The 22,840-nt window shown below is 32.6% G+C and overlaps 3 protein-coding genes across 3 annotated transcripts in view; 1 reads left to right on the top strand and 2 right to left on the bottom strand.

The window, feature by feature from the left end:
* Positions 1–8,107, bottom strand: part of LOC140051867 (A disintegrin and metalloproteinase with thrombospondin motifs 3-like) — a 31,758-nt gene extending 23,651 nt beyond the window's left edge. Inside the window, exons 1-7 of the mRNA XM_072097197.1 lie at positions 7,988–8,107; positions 5,987–6,313; positions 5,206–5,254; positions 4,457–4,845; positions 2,708–2,822; positions 1,626–1,822; positions 637–720 (exon numbers count right to left, since the gene is read on the bottom strand). Of these exons, the coding sequence (XP_071953298.1) occupies positions 637–720; positions 1,626–1,822; positions 2,708–2,822; positions 4,457–4,845; positions 5,206–5,254; positions 5,987–6,313; positions 7,988–8,107 (1,281 nt within the window). The remainder of the gene's footprint in view (positions 1–636; positions 721–1,625; positions 1,823–2,707; positions 2,823–4,456; positions 4,846–5,205; positions 5,255–5,986; positions 6,314–7,987) is intronic.
* A 1,123-nt stretch (positions 8,108–9,230) lies between these two features.
* Positions 9,231–15,013, bottom strand: LOC140051665 (small ribosomal subunit protein RACK1). The gene is made up of 7 exons (XM_072096950.1): positions 14,803–15,013; positions 13,243–13,411; positions 11,791–11,938; positions 11,203–11,298; positions 10,660–10,770; positions 10,279–10,419; positions 9,231–9,621 (listed from the first exon to the last, which is right to left on the bottom strand). Exons 1-7 carry the CDS (start codon positions 14,909–14,911, stop codon positions 9,448–9,450), a joined length of 948 nt encoding a protein of 315 aa, XP_071953051.1. The 5' UTR covers positions 14,912–15,013; the 3' UTR covers positions 9,231–9,447.
* A 4,674-nt stretch (positions 15,014–19,687) lies between these two features.
* Positions 19,688–22,439, top strand: LOC140051865 (aggrecan core protein-like). The gene is made up of 3 exons (XM_072097195.1): positions 19,688–19,966; positions 20,148–20,172; positions 20,420–22,439. Exons 1-3 carry the CDS (start codon positions 19,688–19,690, stop codon positions 21,337–21,339), a joined length of 1,224 nt encoding a protein of 407 aa, XP_071953296.1. The 3' UTR covers positions 21,340–22,439.
* The last annotated feature ends 401 nt before the right edge of the window (positions 22,440–22,840 follow it).

Here is a 22,840-nt window from a genome sequence, read left to right as displayed (position 1 = left end):
ACTATTGTGTAATTGACATAAATAAACATTCTTCATGTATTATCTCCAAAAGACATAACACCACAGAAGGAGGTTTATTGTTTGCAGTACCCTATGGGTCTTCTGTAGTTATCTATCAACTTCAAATGCTGTGGGCCAAACATTCAATTTAAACTCAATCCAGCGGCCTACTTCCTGGGGTATTATGTTATCATTTATGTTATATTGAATTTTCAAAGAAAAATTGGATTGGATAAAAAAGAAAATTTAACATTGTAGTGATGTGTCCATCATAATCAAGGCCATATGATGGTTAATGCCAATGTTTTACAAATGTACAAAATAATGTTTACTGAGCCTTGGTTTGGAATGACATCTCCTTTAAGAATTATATCAAGTTTATGAGGGGCGAAGGTAGTCTTAGGTAGTAGTAAAATTGGGTTGGTCTTGATATGAACATTCATATGTTTATACTTTATTAGATGGTATAGAACTACTGTATATGCTAAATGACGACCTTGATAAAATAAATATACCAAAGACTGAACCAGAAAAAATGAAAAAGAAGGTTTCTTTTGTGTTTTTGGATGAATTACTAAAACATAGGATAACATTCTAGAAAATTAATTTGTTAAAGTTACTATATATTGCTCTTACCTGTCGTTCATTCAAATAAATAATTTTTATAACCACCAAAGTAACTTTACTGTTAAGACTCGGATGATTAAATAATTGATTAACCTAGAATTAAAATGATATAAATAATAGTTATAGAATGTATGTTAAACACAATAAATGTTAGTATCATTTCCATGGTTCATCCTGTTGTTTATTGAGTTATAATAGGAAAAGAAAGATTATTTCATTTTGAACAGACAATGTGTGTATTATCTCCTGGGAATTGATCACTGTGTCTACATCATCAAATCAAATTAATACATTTTTAAAATGATTATTGCCTTAATCAGATAATTACAACAACAATATCTACCTAAAGGGTCTTTCACACCTGTTCCGGCACGGTTCTGGTCCGGTGGCGACAAATCAAATCGAATGTCAATGTTTTTACGGTTTCATGACGCTCCATGCGGATATGCACCAATCGATATGGGCATAGCCGTGTGAACATGAAACATTGACGTTCGATTTGTCAGAGCCAAATTGGAAACTTGCCGGGGCGAGTGTGAAAGAAGGTTTAAATTTAGAACCATAATTTCCCAGTGAAAACCACTGTGTATGGATTGGCCTAATTTTCAGGAAAAATATCTACCCAAACAAATTTCAACAACTTCATTTGCAAGAAGGTATAGGGTTTTTTTTTGTTGATTCTTAAGTGCTTAGAGGTGACCTGCATTTTGTGCTATATTAAATTGAAGTTTATAATTGTTATTATATAAACAGATTTAAGTTTTGAAAGGAAATGAATGGGTATGTTAAATGTTGATCCATAAATAAAATCCTGATGATAACTACAAAGTAGCTTTGTGTCAGTGAACTATTAGTTAATCGGTCAAACATTGTTTCCTACTCCGATGTATACACTGTACTGTATATTGAAAACACGTTGCAAAAAAGGGTTCATAGTACAGTTACAATTGTGTTAGAGTAAGGCAAAACATTTTACCAATTAAATAAAATCTTCTTACCATATTTATAAGTTGTATAACATAAGTTTCCACGTCGATTGCTCTATGGAAAGCATACATACTGCTGTCCACTGCTACAAGAGTTTCCACGAAATACGGCCTTTCAAAGTGTGTTGACCTTTTCGATCTAAACTCTTCCAATATCTTATAAGGTTCTTTTGAATACAGATTGTCTTGTACAAGGTTAACTTTTGAATCTGTCAAACAAAAGGGGAACAAATTTATAAATTTTTGGTTCCAACATCTTGTTCGTATGTTGGTGGCTTACAGTTTCAAATTACAAAACATAAATTAAACAGAAGGGAGAGGTGATCGATATTTTGGCTAAATTTACCTAGAAAATTTCAAAGAATTATATAACAAGTTAAGTTAATATAATATTTTTACAGAAAAAAATGAGAACCTTGAATCTTAAATCCAAACAATTAACTTATTTCCTCTAACCTTGATTTTATTGAGTAATACAGATCGACTACAAACAACATTAAACATTTCGATAAAGTATGTTTTAATTTATTTAGTTATTATTCTTGAAAGAATTTCATTTGGCTTCGATTTTGTATAAATGACAAATCTTGTTTTTGTAAAAGCACAAGTTAACGGAGTACTTACTCGAACGTTTTTTAGTTATTATTATTTGGAAAAGTCAGTTTCACATAAGGTCTGTTTCTGCTGCATAGCACCAAATAAACCGTTTATTTATTAAAAATTGATTTAAAATATAATTTTTATAGACTGCATTTCTGCTCAATTTTTGCTCCTAAATAATCTGTTTAAATCAGTGGGTGGTCGTCGACAGAAATTGTTAGCAGTACCCAAAATTCAATGGGCATTGGCGGTCAATTCAAACGTTAATGCAGTGTAGTTGACACAAGGTCAATCAACGGCTGTCAATCAAATTTAAACGTTACTATCAGGCTGCCATTAAACCAGTTATTGAAAATTGGTCCTGTTCTGCTCCCAAGAAATACAGAAAATACAGAAATTCACATGGTTATTAACTGGTTATTTTTTTCCAGCAGAAACAGGACCCTATTGTAAACTGACAACATGTTCAGCTATAAACATTGAACCACACTTACCAAGCTTATTAGTTTTACAAATAACATGAACTAAACCATTGCTTCCATTACTATGAACATGAGATTCTGAAAACGTTATTAAAAAATCTTCATTCTTCCATTGAATCCAACCATTCTGAATAAAAAAAAACGATTATGAGCAAATATCAGAAATGTCATTAATAATTGTATACTTTGCAGTGGCTTGCTAAGTACTTACTACTGTAATTTAAATAAAAATATTAATCACTGCTCTGACTTAAATATAATGGTAAATGTTTTAACTCATGAGATATTCTCGCTATTCAATTCATAAACATGCATTATTTGTATACCATTGAACGTGTCTAGTCTTCATATAAAAAAGAAATCACAATCAGAAATACCATTTCAGGTAAAGGTCACAGGACAATCCTCCCACATGCTTGTATGGAAAAAATATTAAAAGATATGATTGCTGACTTCTTGGTACCAACATACAGAACAAATTTAATGCATTTACCAGGTATTTTGTTTATCTCTGTAAAGCATTTGTTATGCCTATAGTATGATCAAGGTATTGAATATTTAAATTATTATACTGTATAATGTATTTTTCTAAATAATTGTTTGGTTTAATATATTTATATTTCTTCATATATGAATATACTGTTTTTGTTTATATGTAATGCTTAAATGGTCTGAATGTTTTGGTTGTTTAATAAATAAATAAGATATGCCAATTTTTTTTTATTATTTAAATTTTAAATTATTTTCCAAGTTGCAATTAAAATTCTTCCATCCTACAATCTGTCTGTTGCCAAATGGTACTATATATTTTTAAAGGCTACTGTCAAACTACATACAGCATTAATCAGGTGACATTTTACATGGTAAGAAATATTTCATCATATACAGTATTAAATTTCATTTACACTTGTATCCATTTCCTCCTATTTCTTTTAATGTCATGGTTGCAAGGACATAATTTATGTTATCTGGGAGATGATACTCTAGCAACATTAAATCTTTCACTAATTAAGTGAATTTAATCCTTAATTGCAAAGTCTACCTACCTCAGATAAACACACAATGCAATTATGTTCTTAAAATGTGTTTTTTTAATTCAAAAGTTATGTGCTAATAAATGTAAGGTATATAATTACATAGCATAAATCAGAATTACCCACAGGTGAGTAGAATAGGGTTTCTTTTGTTAGAATAATTTATAGGACTTTGGATCTTGTTTCAAAAGGCTATAATAATTTGTAGGGTTCATAACGTCAAGATAACTTTTGAAAGCAACTAATCAACAGAAAGTTAATCACATCATATTAGCCTCCCCTAATCCCATGCTGCATAACACTGAAAAGCCATTTATTGAAAATAGATGGAAAAAATTTAATCAAACATATATCTGCTAAAAAACTGTTTAAAACCCCCAAAAAAATACTCAAATTCAATGCACTTGGGTGATCGAATTTTCAAACAATATTGTAAGTACAATATAGACTAGTCGACAAAACAGCAGACAATCAAATAACCGTTATTTTGCACAGTGGCTAAAAGTTGCACAGCGATAAACCTGCTAAACCTTTAGGGTGTTTAAACTATGTTGAGAATATCATTCTAAACCTGATTTTATTTTCAAATTTGTCCTGTTCCAGCTGCTAAAAAAATGGTGTAATTTTATTCACACAGTTTTATTAATCAGTTATTTGCTGCCAACAGAACCAGTGGCAATTTTTTCCAAAACACATCAGATGCAAATAAGAAAAAAATGTTACTTACCAAACCTATATTACAATTATTTATAGACACAATAGAATTATATGAATTGTTCACTATTCCTTGGTAGAAGCATTTCTTTTGCACAGAGTTTGTAGAGATCGTTCCATTATCAAGGTGTTTTTCAATCGAGGTGTTTGGCGCCACCAGATGCGAACTTAAGCTTACGTTTAATACAAATTGTTCACCAAAAGCCGAAAATGTATAAAATATTGATGAAGAACTATTCTTTGGAAAATTTGTTGGAATGTCATAGTCCGGATGATTGTTTGCGAACATCAAATATTCCCTGTATTTCTCTTCTTTCTCAGTTGACAAATTGTAGGAAATATAATCGCCATTTGACGAGGAACGATAAGGTGTAATGTGTTCATAATGTTCACAAGGGGAATCTGAAAGTATTGAAAATAAAATTGAGTAAATTAATAACCATATCAATTAATTATATATTATTCTACATACTACTGTATGAGTTTAAGGAATTTTTTTACATTTTCTTTTTGTTAATTAAAAATAAAATGCATCAATTTCCATTATGAATGATTTGAATTGTTTTAACATCCTGTAAGAGTATTTAATTGGATTGGGTCAGTGTCAGTCTGCAGATACTTACAATTACAACCCAATATAATATTGTCAAGAACAAGGCCATTATTTTTGTGTACTTATGAAGTTATCCACCTTTACTCTGGTGAGAACATTCTGCCATTAACACCTGAAAAGAGTAGGCCTACAGTACAATGCAAACTTACCATCAAAGTGTTCAGTCTTTGAAAAATCCTGATTTGCACAATTAACAACCTGTAAAAACAATCATCATTCAGTTAAAGATGTATTGTCCCTTTGACTAATTCCCAAACAAATTTTTTTTCGCAATATTTTGAAAAAAAGTGGGTCATTTTGAAGTATCATAATAGTTATTAACTTTCACCAAAAATTAGTCCAAAAAAAAATCATTAAACTGAAATACAGACGTTTCTTAGTTCTAAAAATAACTACTTTGACTTCCAGTCAAAGTTTTCGATCAAAACATATCTCATAATGCAACGGGCTTGTTTGGCTACTCTGTATGCATAATCATAAAACTTCCTCGCGATCTGTGTAAAAACACCATCTCAACCGTGACGAGTCGTAAACAATCTTTATTAGCATCATGCATAATGCATACTCCTGGTTTGAAATCTTTGTTTACTTTCGCTCGCGGCAATTTTCCAGAAGAAATGTAATCAAATTAATTTACCTGTTAATTAGGAAAACTTGTTGTTTTTGGCTTTAAATTTCGACTTAAAGTGAATAACTTTAATATTACTTTGATATATCCAATTTAAATTTTTTGTGTTTCAAGGGACAATACATCTTTAACAGTGTACAAACATAAAAACCATTTAATTTAAATTTCAAAGTGTACTGTACTAAGTCTATTTTATAAATTAGTGCACTTAATTTAAATTTAAATTATTAATTACTTTGAAAATACTTTTAAAGTACTCAACTTTACTTTTAGAAAAAGTATGCTGGAATTTGGAATTCTACAGAACTACGTCCCCTACATCCCCAATTATTCCTCCCTCTCCTTCCACCACCCTTTGCCATGCTAAAGTTTGCTTTGTTGAAGAATGGAAATCCTTCGACAAAACAGAACTCACTTTGCGGCATGGCTGACTGCTCATCTAGTATAAAGTTTTCGATCAGCATGGTCGATCTTGGAAACAAGTCATTAGACAATGGAACATGATTCACCACGTCGATTTTAATAAAGATTTTTGTACGCATTGTTGACCGTGCCGATAGAAAAAACTGATGTGATAGCCAGTAATCAGTGTCTATAGAAAAAACTGATGTCTGGCCAGTAACCAGTGTCTATAGAAAAAACTGATGTATGGCCAGTAACCAGTGTCTATAGAAAAAACTGATGTCTGGCCAGTAACCAGTGCCTATAGAAAAAACTGATGTCTGGCCAGTAACCAGTGTCTATAGAAAAAACTGATGTCTGGCCAGTAACCAGTGCCTATAGAAAAAACTGATGTATGGCCAGTAACCAGTGTCTATAGAAAAAACTGATGTCTGGCCAGTAGGCCTAACCGTGAGTATCTATAGAAACTTAGAATGAAATGCACGGTTGACTGTGCCAATAGCCTCAACCTAACCTATACTGTTCCAAATGTAACCTAATGGCATCAGTACATACCATTATAGTCAGAAGTGAATAGACAATGATGATTACTAAATGTTGTGACAGTTCGTGTCGAATCATCTGTCTACATTAATGATCAAACTTGATCACTTTACTTTACTCCAATACAACAAAGATTTGTATAGTGTATGTTCAGTTCTTTTGGTAAATATTTCCTAAAAGACACCTGGGAACAAAAACTGCAAACAAATTCAGATGATCGACCATTCTTATCTTAATAGCATCTCAGTCGCTGGTCAGTTATCAACCCAGTACAGAAAGTCCTCCTAGAGTTCGCAGCACTGAACTCAATTATCATTGTTGTCTGTAGGCCTACAGTTTCCATTGAGTAAATTATTCCATATGAGTTATTGTAGACATATACGCTGCAACGAAAAATATGCACTTGTCGCGTTTAGGTACCTCTTGACTGGAAATTAAGTCTCGTAAATGTAACACAAGTGCTTACAAGACGACAGTGCATCAATGAGTACGTGCTGAATTTATAAGTTTCCGTCAATTGAAACGTAAGAACTGTCAATTACCTTGGAACCGTCCATTATGTCCCATAGGTAAACGTAATAATGTACGCAATTTAAAAATAAATTAACATTAACAAAAAACACATTTTCGTTCAATCAAACACTATTTAAGTATAAAGTATTTGATTTGAAATTAATCAATAATAATAATATGTATAATATGTATTCATTATAACTTTAAAGTTGTTCAATGACTCCACCTTTAAATAAATTAACCGCAGGACGTCGGGAGGTCAGACGCAGTCGCGGTCAGAGGGAACCAACAAGGAGTGATATTACTTTTTACACGGTGCTACAAAGGGTCTTTTTTATCACACCTCGTCTTGGGTAATACGATGATGATGATTCATTCTTGTAAGTTCAAGAAATGTCAAAATAAAGTGTAAATATTTATAGGCAAAAACGCAGGAATGTCCCCTCTCCCCCGACAGGAAAGAAATGTCAATTTAAATGTTTTTTTGGCAACAAAGAACGGCCAAGGAAGTTCAAGAATTCGGTGATGATGCCAAATAATCAAGTTCAATTTTCGATGTTCTGTCCAAACAAAGGCCCTTTTATGATATTATTATTAGTATATAAGACCTTCTCTGTGATAAATTTTTAATCAAAACCCTTATGAGTTCATCTAATAACATATTAAATTCCGAGAATTGTAAATTCTAATTTGATTCCTCTACTACTAAGTATTTGGATTAATGTATTACTGTATAGAAATCATACACTTTAATATGCACTGTCTATACTTTCTCCACTTCTGTTAATCAAGTTGTACAATGAAATTCTTAGGCCTCTAATCAATGCCATACAGAGACATCATACCCATTTCCAAGTAATAGTCTCTTCTGGATTAAATTTATCCACGCTCCTACTAACAGGGCAATAACCATTGCTGACCACAAGGCATATATCAAGAAATTCTGGCACATTAGATTTCTTCATGTTTGCAATAGTCCATTCAATTCCCACATGAATTGTACAATGTTCCTATAAATGGACTCCTTTCCTTTATAGATGAATAGTAAACTAAACAGGAAATTGATGTTTTAATTTATTTAATGTAGATGATTAGTGTGTGGAGACGCCTTTTCCTAATTCCAAGTCCTTTAAGATAATTAATGATTATGTAAACCACATATATGAGTATATTAAAACAAATGTTGGTCTATACCAGTCATCTGGTTTGATATCAAGCAGAAGGTTCCTGGTTCGAATCTCAGTTGCGGGGACCTTTTTCTCATTCTCAGATTTCCTTATCTTTATCATATTAAATTAATACAATTTAATCAGTATATCATAAGGTGATTTAGAATTAATGTTCTGTGACTGTGTTTATATATAATGTATATATACAGTATATACTCAATAATAAACAGAATAATCAAATATGTTACATTATGTTCCATATTGATTTTGCACTGTATACTACTAAAAGAGTTGAGTTTTCCAACACTGCCAATTATTTCCACTTGATTACCGCTAGAAACATGGCACCAAATTGAACCCTACACACCATTTTTTATACTCAGCAGCCAGAGAGCAAAATGTAATATAATGCGACATTTATATAGTGCTATTTCATGAAGATCAGAGCGCTGTAGACTTAGATGTTACACCTTTTCATTCATTCTTCTCCACTAAGGGTCACATCGTGTCATCGGCAGCCAACTACAGCGTCATTACGTCTGTCCACGAAAGTGTGTGTGTGAACAAGTACACCGGGGTAACCCCTACTCATCTCCAAAGATGTACTAGAAAGTGCACACACGCAATATGCATACACTGGACCTACGGTTTATAGTCCTTATCCGAGAAGACTTGTTCTACCACCAGAACCATGGAGCGAGTGAGCCTCGAACCCTTGCCAATGTTATGGCTATGGATTACGGTTCCACTGTCTTAACCGCTCGGCCACTCACTCGCAAATGCAACACAACTATTCCTCCTGTCCAGCTCTCAATCACCCAATTGTACTGATACTATAATAGCGACATATGCATTTCAAATAAACACACTTCTGCATTTTATGTAACGAAACACTAAAAAATGAAAAGTAAAACACACATTTTCTTTGTTCTTCTGTATATTCAGAAGATTTATTTATGATGTGATTTGCATTTTACATTATTTAACACATCTATTTGTTATCTTTTTTTTTTAAAAAGACTTTTAATGTTGTTACATTGTTTTTTAAGTAAGTTGGAAACTTATATTTAAAATAATGATTTCTTATAATGATTCATTCGTTAAAATTGACCATTTTTTTTATCAAGCTCGATGAATTAACGAGCAATCGACACTTGCCAGACACGGATTAAGCTATCTGTGTATCCAGCAAAAAGTGTCTGACCATCCGCAGACCAGGCCAAGCAGAGGCAATCTGGAGGACGGCTCTTGCTGCTGCTTGAGATGACGTCAAGTCTTAATTCATCAACAATTGTTTTGGCTTCTAGATCCTGCAAAATCAAAGTTTTAAATTGATTTTAATTTTATTTAATACAAACATTATTTGTTCAATTTGTATATTGTAAAGTAAATCTATACTCTAGTAAGAGTATAGTCAGGGGTTATTTTCAACTGGCCTGACAATTGACCAGCAGACCTGTACTAAATCGAATGCTAAAATTTTACCAAGATTTGAAATAATATATCATTGTATATTATGTTTTAAACTTATCAGTGACTTATATGCAACACATACTAGCAAAATAGAAATGACCACTGTGCCATTGGTTATTTGGCCAATGAAATAAAACTTAAAGAATATTTTAATAATGAACAGCTTGGAATTTCAGTTTAATTAAGTTATTTTTAATATTGTTTTTTTTATGTTATCTTGTCTTGTATGTATTTTCTTGTTTTTTTTCATTTTACTGAGTCATACTTAATGATAATTGTACTAGGCCCAACCACTCACTTTTCAGTCATTACGGATTGGACCCCATTGGAAATAAGTTTACTTTTTTGTCGACTTTGGGTTATCCAGGTATTCTTTTTATACATTGTATATTTTAACTTTTATGTATGAATATCGAATAAAATCAATCAATCAAAGTATTCAAGTTTAAAATAATGTAGACGTGTTAATGATGATGATGTTTATAAATACTTACCCAAATCTTGATGGTTGGACCAGTAGCAGCGCAGAGCCAGTAACGGTTTGGACTGAAACAGAGTGAGTTGATTGGTGCTCCACCTTCTAGGGTGTACAAGTGCTTGCCCTCATTTAAATCCCATAACATAGCTTGCTCATCCTTAATAAAAATGTTTACAAATTTGTATAATCCTACATAAATTACATAAAGCTAAACGGTCCAAATAATCAATACTCTTAAAACCTACTTGAAAATGATATCCTTTTTCACTTTGAAGGGGCTAATATTAACTTAAATATTTTGAACAAAAACTTGCGAGTTTGTTTCTTTAAATTTCATGTTTCTCTAACTTACCATTTCTAAATATTATGTACTTGTCTGGTTGTAATTGTAACTTACCTTGCCACCAGAAGCACAAAGAGAACCATCTGGAGAGACAGTCACACAGTTCAAATAGCCACCGTGTCCAATATGGTTGGTCTTCAATTTACAATTGGTAAGATTCCACACCTATTACATAAACAAAATTATGTTATTTTAGTGATCACTATATATTATGTACAATTTGAGTTTCAATCTGCTGCTCTGCGCATTCATTCAGGGATATTGGGGTGTGGTTCCTTTCTTTCTCCTCGACATAGTTTCTGTGGCTTCTAAGTTCAGGTGATGACCAACAATAAGCTGCTAAATCCACTGAAAAAAATAAAAACCTGAAAAACAAACTTAATATACTATATATATAAATGCGCTGATGAAGGGCTAGTGTTGCCCGAAAACTCTGCTAACTTTTCTGGCTGTTTTACTTTGATTTATCTTTTCGCTTTTTTTTTTTGTATCTCCATTGAGATCCAGCCACTGATAGCCACAGCATTGTCATTTTTTCAGTATTTTGCCTTTGGATTTATATATATACATAAATTTAAATAATTGATTCTATAATACCTTGACATGTTTGTCCCAGCCACATGACACAATGATGGGATTATTGTTGCTTGGTGAAAATCGTACACAAGAAACCCATTCAGAATGGTTATCCTCCTAAATAAACAAAATGTAAACACATTTTTAAATTGTTGTATGGAAAAAAGGAACAAATAATTCAACTGATATAGACAAAAATATTTGGTCATAGTGCTGTACATTAAAGCATAAACAATCTAAGACATTGGTTAACTCATATTTTATTTAGCCTTGGAGAGGAATATACCAGTACTAGACTAAAACAGATTACCTGTAGACAAAACCAATACATTTGTTGTTCGTAACTAATATTCTCAAATCAACAAAAACAAGGAAAACAGATTGCTTTTATAGCTTTATTATGAGATTTAGTACATTTTCCTTTCTTTGTCAAAACTACAGTACAAGTGTTTCAGGGGCAGATCCAAATTTCGTAAATTGTAATGCAAAAGATCAAATTAAGCTCAGCCCTTCATTTCACCATTTTTAGGCCCTGGGACTCCAATTTCAAAATCATGGGTCCGCCACTGTGTTTCATAAATAGAAGACAACCGAAAGTGTTTTTCTTACCTGGATTGTATACTTGCATACACCTAGTGTGTTCCATAGCTTGATGGTCTTGTCTCTTGATCCTGAAACAATTTGACGATTGTCGGCAGAGAAAGCCACACTTAGCACATCCTTGGTATGACCAACAAACTCCCGTGTTGTTTCGCCACTAAATAAATTATGATAAGAAAATATGATACACTAAGAATCAACTACTCCAATTTTAGCAAGAGCTTATCTGTAAAGAATATCCAATCAGTGATTTCAACCAAATTTAAACTTACTGTATTAGATCAGATGAGGTCAATATTTGTCTCAGTGTATTTGGAATAATCAACAAGCATAGGTGTTTAGCACCTGTTTGGTCTTTCCTTGCCTTTTATATTTGTTTTGTCTTCTTTGTATTGTATATGGCAGAAATTGAATAAATATTATGATTTCTACAGTAGGACTACGAGTAAGCCTAGAAGTGAAAATGATATCAGTAGTGCGTCATGAGAGACGGACGTGTTCAACTGAGCTCCACTCACCGGTTCTAACTACAGTACTCTCAAATCTACAATCAAAATCAACTACGATAGATGGTAGGCCTACTTTAAGACGAAGTCATACCACATCGTTTACTGTATTATTATTATTTATTAATTAATTAATATATTTATTAATTTATACTAAGCTAATGTCTATATTATGCCATGATTTCATGCATGCATGTGTATGTATAATGTAATGTACAGTTTGTAGGCCTATATGGGCACATTTAACATTTCTGCTTCTGTTTTGAACCTCATCTGGTATTTGGTTGTCCTGGCAATGGTATTCCCTAACTATGCGCGTCCCCTGTTATAATTAATGGTCTAATCGTCTATCTTTTATTTATTTATTCATTCATTTATTCTTTTTACGGTAGCTTAATTAATGTAACTAGTTTTTAGTGGGCCTCCTATCACACGCCCCTTGGGGTTTCTTGGAGGTCCCTTTCATTGTTAAAAATTTGTTTTACTCATTTCTTGCTTGTTTTTGTTTGTTTATGCGATGAATAAAGAGATTTATGTTATCACCAGCCTACAATGTTTTAAGAAATTACAAAATATTAAATTCCAATATTAGTTTTAAAAAAAACTTCCTTCTCCCATTTAGAATTTATTATTTTTTTTATTGTATTGTTTACCACTGATAGAAATTAATAAATGTTGAATTCTATTGTAAAGATGTAAAGACATCTGTAAAGTGTTTTAAAAATGTGACCATTTTTATTTATCTTCTGCTTTTGTTAGATGCTGTGATTCCAGAGCACAGGGTGGTGGTTGTTGTTATGGAGGAAATAATATCTATTTCTTAACATTTAATTTGATGGGTAAGAATTCTTCTCAGCTAAATCATATCATTTATTTTCAACAAAGATTTTAACTGGTTTACCAGTGAATTAGAGATTTAATAAAACATTGGCAAGAGTCAAAACTAATACCATACCTAGTCAAATCCCAAAGACGCAAAGTGGAATCCCAGGAACCAGACAGAGCAAACTGACCATCAGATGAAATGACGACATCAGATACAAAGTGACTATGCCCTGTCAGAGACCTCTGAGGAATACCATAGTTTTCATCTCGGGTTAGCTTCCATACAATCACAGATTTATCTAAATAAACACAATTTAAAAATTGCATCTATTAATTAAATTTTCTTTCTTTTTATCTAAAATCGAAATCAGCACATTGTTAAATCAAAATGAATATTAAATACTAGTTCTTAAGCTCTGTCTACACTATCAAACTAGTTTGACAAACAAAGTGTGATGGTAGTGATATGCTTAAATATGGAAGGAATATAACACCATCATGTCTATATATGGGCACATCACATTTTTTGTCACAAAGTTTGATAGTGTAGACAGAGCTTTAGTAGTAGTAGTAGTGCCACTTTTATAATTCTACAATTATTTTGAAATGATAAAATGTGTGAGCTGACTACAGTTAATGTTTGATTATTTCTGAATTCCCTATTCTTCTATTTTTTTTTTTAACTTCTCCTCTCTTGAGTTGCTAGCCTACTACTATCTGTACGTCTTTTTCACAAAAGGCAGAGAAAGACATCTTCAATCGATGACAATGGTGTGCAGAGAAGCGTAACCAACAGAAATAACATTGAGCAGGGTTACTTCAAAATTTGTAATTCTTTGACGTAAAAAAGATTAGCCTACATCACTCACTGTATGATTTTAAAAATTTTTTTTGATCGCCTAAACTCCGACGGAAAAAGATGATAGGTAAAACACATTGAGGTACCGCGATAAAACGGTGTGGACAGTGTACCCTACTGTATGCTTTATTTAACACTGTATTGTGTCTTTTTTTCTTATTGGATCTTAGGCAATCAACAATTTTCTAAATTTTTTTATTCATTCAGGAATGTAGGCCTAGGTCAATCTTTGGTATCATGGTATGGTATCCTGAAATCCCCTGAAACACTATATTTCTGTTGGTTATTGTTATTGAGCAATCAAAGATGTCTTCCGTTTCGTGAAAAGCATATTATTACTTACTAACTTAACTAGCTGCTAGCAAAGCTAAAGGCCTATAGGCTAGTATATAGGGCAAAATATGACTGGAGTCTCCAGAGAGGTTATTAATATTTAGCCTATATCATAACGATCCATAGGCCTAGCCTACTTTTATCTAGCCCGGCTAGGCTACTACACTGTGTAGGTGACCGGTTACACACCACTACACACATATACGACACATACAGAAGGAGTAGTAGGCTAAATAAAAATAAAGTAGGCCTAGCCTAGTTTAAAATTAGTCCTATTTATGCTAGGCCTACTCCTACTGTCTAGCTAGGCCTAGCCTAGGCCTAGTAGCCTATATTAGTAGTAGGCTAGGAGGCCTACGCTGTGTGGGGTATAATATGCAAAGTATAATCATATAGGGGCCTACTGTTTAGTATTAGGTAACTGATACAACATGTTTTACGCTACTCGTCATATACATACAGGCTCTAGGCCTACACATACTGTCATACAATCCTTACCCCGAGAGCTTGACAAAATCATGTCTGGAAATCGTGGTGCAGTTGCAATTTGAGTTACCCAGCCATTATGGCCTTTAAGGGTACCCTTAAGAGTCATTTGCTCAGCCATCTTTAAATGTTGTTTTGTTGTTTTCTTGATTTAAGCGGATTTTTGTGGCCCTTTGCCACGATTCTGTACAGACAGAAAATAGGTGAGCTGAAAAAGACCGATTTGTTTGTTCGTTGTAATATATGTAGTCTTTCCTCCAGTGAAAACAATTTCAGATGGTTGTTTGTGTAAAGAATGGTTTCAAAACACAAAGGTCAACTAGCATCAATACGCGTCAAAATTGAATTATAGTAAAGCCACACACACACTGTAATTTGATGTTAATTGTTTATTATATATAATAAATATGCGAATTTGGTGTAATGGTATGTATAAGCAGCCTTTCAACTAACAATAGAACAATGCCAAAAACAAACGGGTGAATTTTAAAAGAAATAGGTTTTTTAAAACTACTCGTATACAAAAACCTGTAAATTAAATCAAATTATGTTTTAAAATTACAAATCACAAATTATAACCCTTGCCTCTTGTACAAAAATGAAGTTTTTTGGACAAGTAGTTCTCGAGAAAATGCAATTTCAGTTTACTTGTTACTTTAAGACTGCAATCGTCCTATTTTTTAACACTATCAGGTCTGATAATTATACTAAAAATTGGTCCAGAATTGGAACCGTGGTCCCAAAATTTAATGGAATGGTCCTCGACCACATATCTATCTCTATTTTCATTTTGGTAAAACAAACAAACAGCCACAAACGCGATCGACTACATATACCTCCTTGGCGGAGGTAAATAATAACATAATATAATGTAATAATAAATTGGCCTTAATTGAAAGAAAGGAAAAAGGAAGAGATAGTTTTGACAAATTCGGATCATCTTTTCATAATAACATTTTTTAATTATGTTTCTTATGCGAGTTCTCATTATATACAGTGGTATCACACCTTTCTCTTCTGGTCTGGAGTTACCAGCTTCTTAACATCAGCCGTGCTGGATGTTCGGTGGTTTGTTCCAGGAAAGTTTACTGTTACGCCCGTATTCTTAAACCGGACTTTAGTCGTAGTTCGAAGTTCGACTTGGAAAAGTCGTAGTTCGAGCTATTACTTCAAATTCGATTCAAAAACGAAGTAGTCGAAGTTTGCAGTTCGACTTAATGAAGTCGAACTTTTAGTCGAGTTGCACACGTCTGGGTAACAAAGGCTATACATTGGCCAATGACAAGAGAGTATTTGAGGAGCAGACGAAATTTTGCGCATTGATATCCCTTTCCATTTCTTACAACACTTTTTACGCATCAGGACTATATACATGAAAAATAATTTTAATCGTTAATTATTAGAACAATATCAGTATTAATTTAACAGTGAAGTATATTTGATTAACAACAAATAAAATCTTAAAAATATATTTAGGAACCATGGCGGTACGGTAACTTTTATATTTTCTAGGCCCCCAACAAACTATGATCGCCACGAACCACGCACTTCATAGCGTGACAAGAAAGCGCTAGGCCCCCTAAACATTCCATCGCGTGGTGAATTGCCGCATCTCCCATTGTCGCTATGGCGTGACGTAGCTCAAGTCGGACTTGCGCGAAGAAAATAATGTAATTTGTATACAGTTGTAAATAAAGATGATTTTCATTATTATAATCTATACCAATGTATATTTAATTAAGCTAATATAAATATAGATATTTCATTCTTCAATATCTGGCCAATATAACAACTTAATGACTGTTACGTTTTTTATAAACATCGTTTAAAAACCATTTAGTCGACCATTTAGTCTTCCCCCTCCAGGACTAAAAAAATCGATCAAAATCCGTCTCGATTTAGTCGAGGTTGGCCTGATTTAGTCGGTGATTTAGTTGAAGTTCGGTTTATGAATTAAAATGACGTCATTTTTTTAGTTTTAGCTCGAACTACGACTAAAGTCCGGTTTAAGAATACGGGCGTTAGTCTGTTAATTACAGTAAGAAAAAATCAATAAGAAGATAACAATTAACTGGATACAGGCCAAAAAAAGTTCGTTCACATACATCGAAAAGGTCATTATTATTGTAAGCATTCTAGATTCATTACCTAATAATTATCTTTGTGAAAGAATATAAAAAATGACAAACCTTATGAGCCTATAATATTGTATTGTTATACACACGAATTAAGAATTAATGTCTCTGCATAGAAATACAATAAAGTTTACGATTATATTTGTGCTGCATTAAAATATAAAATATAATAATGTTATTGTTATTGATTATCGAGTTAATTATTTTACCGTCGGAAACACTGTACAGTCGGACCCAGCATATATTTGGATGCTAGAGAAGACTGCCTCTTTGATGCGACTGGAGGAAGGAAACTTATGCAGCAATACAGATATTTTTTTAATTTAATTTTTATTTTTATTTTTTATTTTCCACTGCACACAAAATATCAGTGAGCTTAAAGCTCTGTCTAACACTATCATCAAACTAGTTTGACAAAAAAAGTGTCATATACCCTAATATGGTAGTGATATGACATTATCATTTCCATATATGGGCACATTTTTTGTCACATAAAGTTTGATAGTGTAGACAGAGCTTTAAATACAAATGCTAAAAGTAAAATAAGCAATATAAGTGTGTGGACGGAGACTAAAATAAGTTTGAACGCACTTTTAAGACAAAACGCTTAAAATATGTAAAACACATTTATGAAATCAAGTGATTTTATCAATAAGGAAACATTTAGTAAATAACAGATGCCATAACACTTTAAAAAAGAAGAACTGAAATTTAAAGATTGTTTATTGTTTTGGAAAGTCATGACAATATACGGAATATAAAAGTTTTGTATTTACTTCTCGGTAGTGTTACAATTATATTTATATAAATATAAATTGAATATTTCTTATTATTATTTTAACAGGTACTGGATAGAGTACCAAATGATGCAGTGTTAAGCTTGTGTGTGGGTGAGTGGCCGAGCGGTTAAGACAGTGGCCATAACATCGGCAGGGGTCCAAGGCTCACTCACTCCATGGTTCTGGTTGTAGAACAAGTCTTCTCGGATAAGGACTATAAACCGCAGGTCCAGTGTACACAACTTGCTCGTGTGCACTTTAAAGAACCTAGTACATCTTTCGAGACGAGTAGGGGATTACCCCGGTGTATTAGTACATCACAGCCACTGATCACCAACTGGGCCCTCTGGGAGACCAGTCTTTGACTGAAGAGGTTACCCAGTATAAATATATATTTCAATCAATCATTAAAAAGCAGATATTGTGCTATTTTGGTCACATTAAGCGGCGAGATTTTAATCAGTTTTTGTAACGTCACCAATATATCATTTTTCATAAATATACATGATTTGTTGGTATACAGGTATTACAACAGAATGATAACTTGGGATTATGCCAAGTAATATAATTTCGGAGACTATAGCGTAGGCTTCAGATTACATTTGTGTTTTCGTGAAAACAATTTAAGTTTGTGATACGTGTTACTTTGATGTGATAACATTGAACGTAAAATCGATTAGTGTTGAAAACAAAAGAAGCAATAATAAACTACTTCTGCAGGTTATTAAAGAAATCATGTTTTATGGTTAAACATTGTAATTTCTCGCTACTGTATTGTTTATTATTATCTCCGGTTTTAAAAACTTTAAAGATGTATTGTCCCCTAAAAAATAGTTCTTAACAAAATTTGTGTATGCCATTTAATGTAACATAATAGTTATTCACTTTGACGAAAAATTGGATCGAAAAAACATGTATTTACCTGAAAAACTGTAATTTCAATGGGTTTTGGGTTGAATTTAACCATTTATTTGGTCATTTTATATAAAAAAATTTCTACGAAAGTGATTAACTTTTTTTAAACTACAAAATAACTTATTCAAAGTCCGATTTAATTAATCTTCATTTTTCATGTTTTGGGGGACAATACATCTTTAAATTATTACAGATCTCTCACAGCTGTGCTATTGAAAAGGCCTTAATGAATGTAAACCAGAACAATAATTGCTAGTCATAAGACTACCAATTTAGTGTTTCGATTACTAGCTACCAATATCAATTTAACAATAGTAACCAACAAAGATTGTTATCGTTACTCACTCTACCAAAATTTACAATCTCTAGGCAGGAATTTTTACAGGGTTTTATTACAGCGTTTTTTCTAGAAATGGCGTAAATCGTCATAGGAAAGGTTATTAAGGCTTTAGGTCTAACTATCATTTCTGCTGATATTTTCTAGTTTGAAAAAGGCACTTTATGAAAAAGCTCTGTCTACGGACTTGCACAATTCGTGAATTAAGCTATACCGAATGACACGGACTAAACATTGCGTTTTTTTAAATAAATTGAAAATAACTTCGCTATAATCTTTTGTACTGACAAACGCGACACGAATATGGTGTTTGTACGTCAATACAGAATCTGAGAGGTTAGTAGAAATGTTTGAACAGGCGATCTGAATCCACAATTTCTGTACAGTATTAGATTTAGAAAGAAAGAAAAAAACTGTTGAACTGATTATTAGATTTAGATCTTTTTCAAATTAAAATATTAAATTACAGTTCAACAATGATTTCAACGAAGAACGGTACAATGTAAATACAAACAGGTATTGCAATGATACATCAATCATCAATGTATATCTTTATTACCACAATATACAATATTGATTTTGTACAAACATAACGATTTACTATACCAATGCATACTAAATGTAATAATCGATTTTAATTTTGATTATCACAGACAAACTCTTCTTATTTAAAGCAGTAAGCAAAAGTACATTATTTGACAAAATAGGATAATTGAGGACAGGTCAACATTATGTATTTCCCCGTACTCTTTTGTTTAATCGTACTCTGTAGTGAACCTACAAGTTCTCAATTATATAGAGTGATTTCACAACGTTCTCTTCTGGGCTGGAGTTACCAGCTTCTTAACATCGACCGTGCTGGATGTTTGTTGGCTTGTTCCAGGAAAGTTTACTGTTGGTCTGTTAACTACAGTAAGCAGGATCGTTTGTGTCAACTCAACAAAAATGTACAAGACGAAGCATATACAGAAGATTTTCAACAAGAACTTTCATTTGAATATATAGAGAAGGTATAGTTATTCGACTTTTCTTTTTGTATTTTAAACCCTATAGGCTATATTATATATTTTGCTCATTCTTTACGTGAAAACAAAAGTACATGGAAAATATAATATTATAACTTTACAATTATAATATTTAATGTCATTGTGTAAAATATGTCTTTTAATTGTGGTATTATCTCTTATATAGGTATTGGATAAAAGTTTAAAGAATCGTGAGTATAGACCTAATGATTTCTGTAGAATAATGCCTAGATATTTAAAATAATCTCTAATTTAAAAAATTATATCCATAATGTGCTGTTTCTAAATACTTTTGTATTTTAAAAAGCAATACTGTGGTAGCCATATAACTGTGTTACGACACAGAAGACACAAAATCATTTTTATAGAATAAACACAATACATATAACTCTCATCAATGAGATATTTGTTGATGAGCGGTTCTTTCGTCTTTTTCAGATGGTATTTATTCTAGTTCAATTAATGCTACTTACGAAGTAGCATCCAGTACGTGTACCAATAACTTAGGTTCGCTTGCATCGTATGAACAACTTTACAACACATATCAACCACGTATGGACAACTGCATCGAAGGATGGCTGATTAGTGGTGAGATAGCCTTCACCGAAATCAACGGAGACAAATGCACATTGAATTCACCAGATCAACGAAGTAATGTTTTTCCAGACAAGACATATCAAAGTGGCTATTATTGTTACAGAGGATATAATCAACCATTAGGTTTGTTTGATTATATTCCGACAATCCAACGAATTATAAGGCTAACAGGTTTAAATTCAGATAAACTGAACGCTAATGAAGCTGAAACTAGATGCAGTACCCTCTTTGGTGGTCGGCTGGCGACTCCTTTTGAGGTGTATAATGCATCACACTCACTAGATGTTGATCTTTGTACTAATGGATGGTATTTGAAGGGATTGGGAGGAAATTCTTGCACAGGTAATATTCCGTCGGATTTTTGGCTTTATCCATTTGGTGACTACATTAAGCTACACGACCCATCAATGGAATATTTCGCCATGTGTTATATTCCTTTAACAAACCAGAACATCACGTTTCCAGATCCATTTCCCTCACATCGAGTGATGAATGTGCGTGGAACTGAAAGATACCAACTTACGTACCAGGATGCAAAAGATAGATGCTCTGCTTACACTGGAGGAGCACTAGCAACACGAGCGCAACTACAAGCGTCACAAATAGCTGGTTATGATTGCTGTAACGCCGGCTGGGTCGAAAGTGAAGAGGTCATTTTCCCTACAACGCATGCTAGAACAGGTTGCGGGAATTATGGAATTAATAGTTGGGGATTCGAGAATCTTGAGGTTAAACGTGATGGTTATTGCTACATATTATAGGCCCTAACAAGTGGAAGCTTCATACAAATCCTTGTTCCAATAAAACCGTAACTATATAAACTGTCATGATTGATGCAGGATGCGGCATATATTTATCTCTTAAGTGCACAGTGTTGTAGATTGCACCAAGGCCGAGGCTCTGCTGATTTTTGTCATAAAAGTTTTAACAATTGCCATTTTCTATATTTATTCCCGTCCACTTTGTGAATGTACGAACATACTAACTGATATAAAAAGGTTGTTCCTATTTATATCATGTATAGTTAATTCTTTAGTGTACCAATCATGTATAAAATTACACATATTTTAATACAGTATTATTAATATTTGTACCGTTGCACTATAAACATTCATTATTTGTATATGTTACCAACCAAATATATGCAATCGTCAATAAGATACATCTTAACTGACTAAATCTAGATACAAATATTTATGGTATTTCTATAAATGTAAGTTGCAAAATTGGGTGATGACTAATATTTATATTTATTATTTCATATAACAATACGGCAAATATACATATTATACTGTACTATTTTTACTATAATTGTTGTACATGTTTTTGAAAACTGTTCTTTCTATTCTTTAATTACTTTTTGTATCGGAAAAAATTACCATAGTTAAATTGAAGGTCTATAATTATTATTAGCATTATTTTAATATAAACATGACAACGTCAACAGGAATTATACAACATAGCTTGTTAAAATAATACAACTTATCTTATTTTTTTATGGCAAGCAAGAAATGATTAATTTGGTTTAGTCTTACATTAATAGTCACATAAGTGATTGGTTATTATTAGATCAAGATAATCTAATTACAAAAGCGGGGCTCCAACTACACGTTTAGTGTTGTTTAGTTGCTATGACGACCATCTAGTCTACCTGACGCAACATCATTATTAGTGCAGGCTATCGGATGTAGCAACAACAATAATGATGTATTTGGATTTCGTCCGTAACCTTCTGAAAAATAACCAATTATACACTATTTCTTTAATTATTATATTATTATTGTGTTTGTTTTATCATCCGTGAATTTAATATGGATGACTAGTTTTTTAAATATTTTAAAGGTCGTTATATCTGAATATTATGAACAAACAAAATATTATTAAGTTTAATGTACATTACAATAACAACTTTAGCGTAAATAATACAAACCTAAATGTAATCAGCAACACGCCTGATAGGATTCATTCTCGATGTGTTATATTCCTTTACCAAACCAAACTATTACGTTTCCAGATACATTTCCCTCTCATCGTGTGGTGGCCTTACGCGGAACTGAAAGATACCAGCTAACGTACAATAATGCAAAGAATAGATGCTCTGCTTACACTGGAGGAACACTAGCAAGCGTCACAAATAGCTGGTTATGATTGCTGTAACTCGGGCTGGGTCGAAAGTGGAGAGGTTGTTTACCATAACGTATGCTAGAGATAATTGCGGAAATGGTCATGGAATTATTAGTTGGGGGTTTAAAAGTTTTGATT

The sequence above is a fragment of the Antedon mediterranea genome, chromosome 6, assembly GCF_964355755.1.
Source record: "Antedon mediterranea chromosome 6, ecAntMedi1.1, whole genome shotgun sequence".
Taxonomy (NCBI): Eukaryota; Metazoa; Echinodermata; class Crinoidea; order Comatulida; family Antedonidae; genus Antedon; species Antedon mediterranea.
The sequence above is the reverse complement of the archived record's forward strand: the minus strand, read 5'-3'. Positions and strand labels throughout refer to the sequence as shown.

Bases quoted from the DNA above. Each gene is read 5' to 3' on its own strand.
- LOC140051665 (XM_072096950.1), bottom strand. From the start codon at position 14,911: ATGGCTGAGCAAATGACTCTTAAGGGTACCCTTAAAGGCCATAATGGC. The intron at 13,412-14,802 runs GTAAGGATTGTA...GTGTTTATTTAG, and splicing joins GATTTTGTCAAGCTCTCGGG to ATAAATCTGTGATTGTATGG. The intron at 9,622-10,278 runs GTAAGTATTTAT...TTGATTTTGCAG, and splicing joins GTCCAACCATCAAGATTTGG to GATCTAGAAGCCAAAACAAT.
- LOC140051865 (XM_072097195.1), top strand. From the start codon at position 19,688: ATGTATTTCCCCGTACTCTTTTGTTTAATCGTACTCTGTAGTGAACCT. The intron at 19,967-20,147 runs GTATAGTTATTC...TCTCTTATATAG, and splicing joins CATTTGAATATATAGAGAAG to GTATTGGATAAAAGTTTAAA. The intron at 20,173-20,419 runs GTGAGTATAGAC...CGTCTTTTTCAG, and splicing joins GGATAAAAGTTTAAAGAATC to ATGGTATTTATTCTAGTTCA.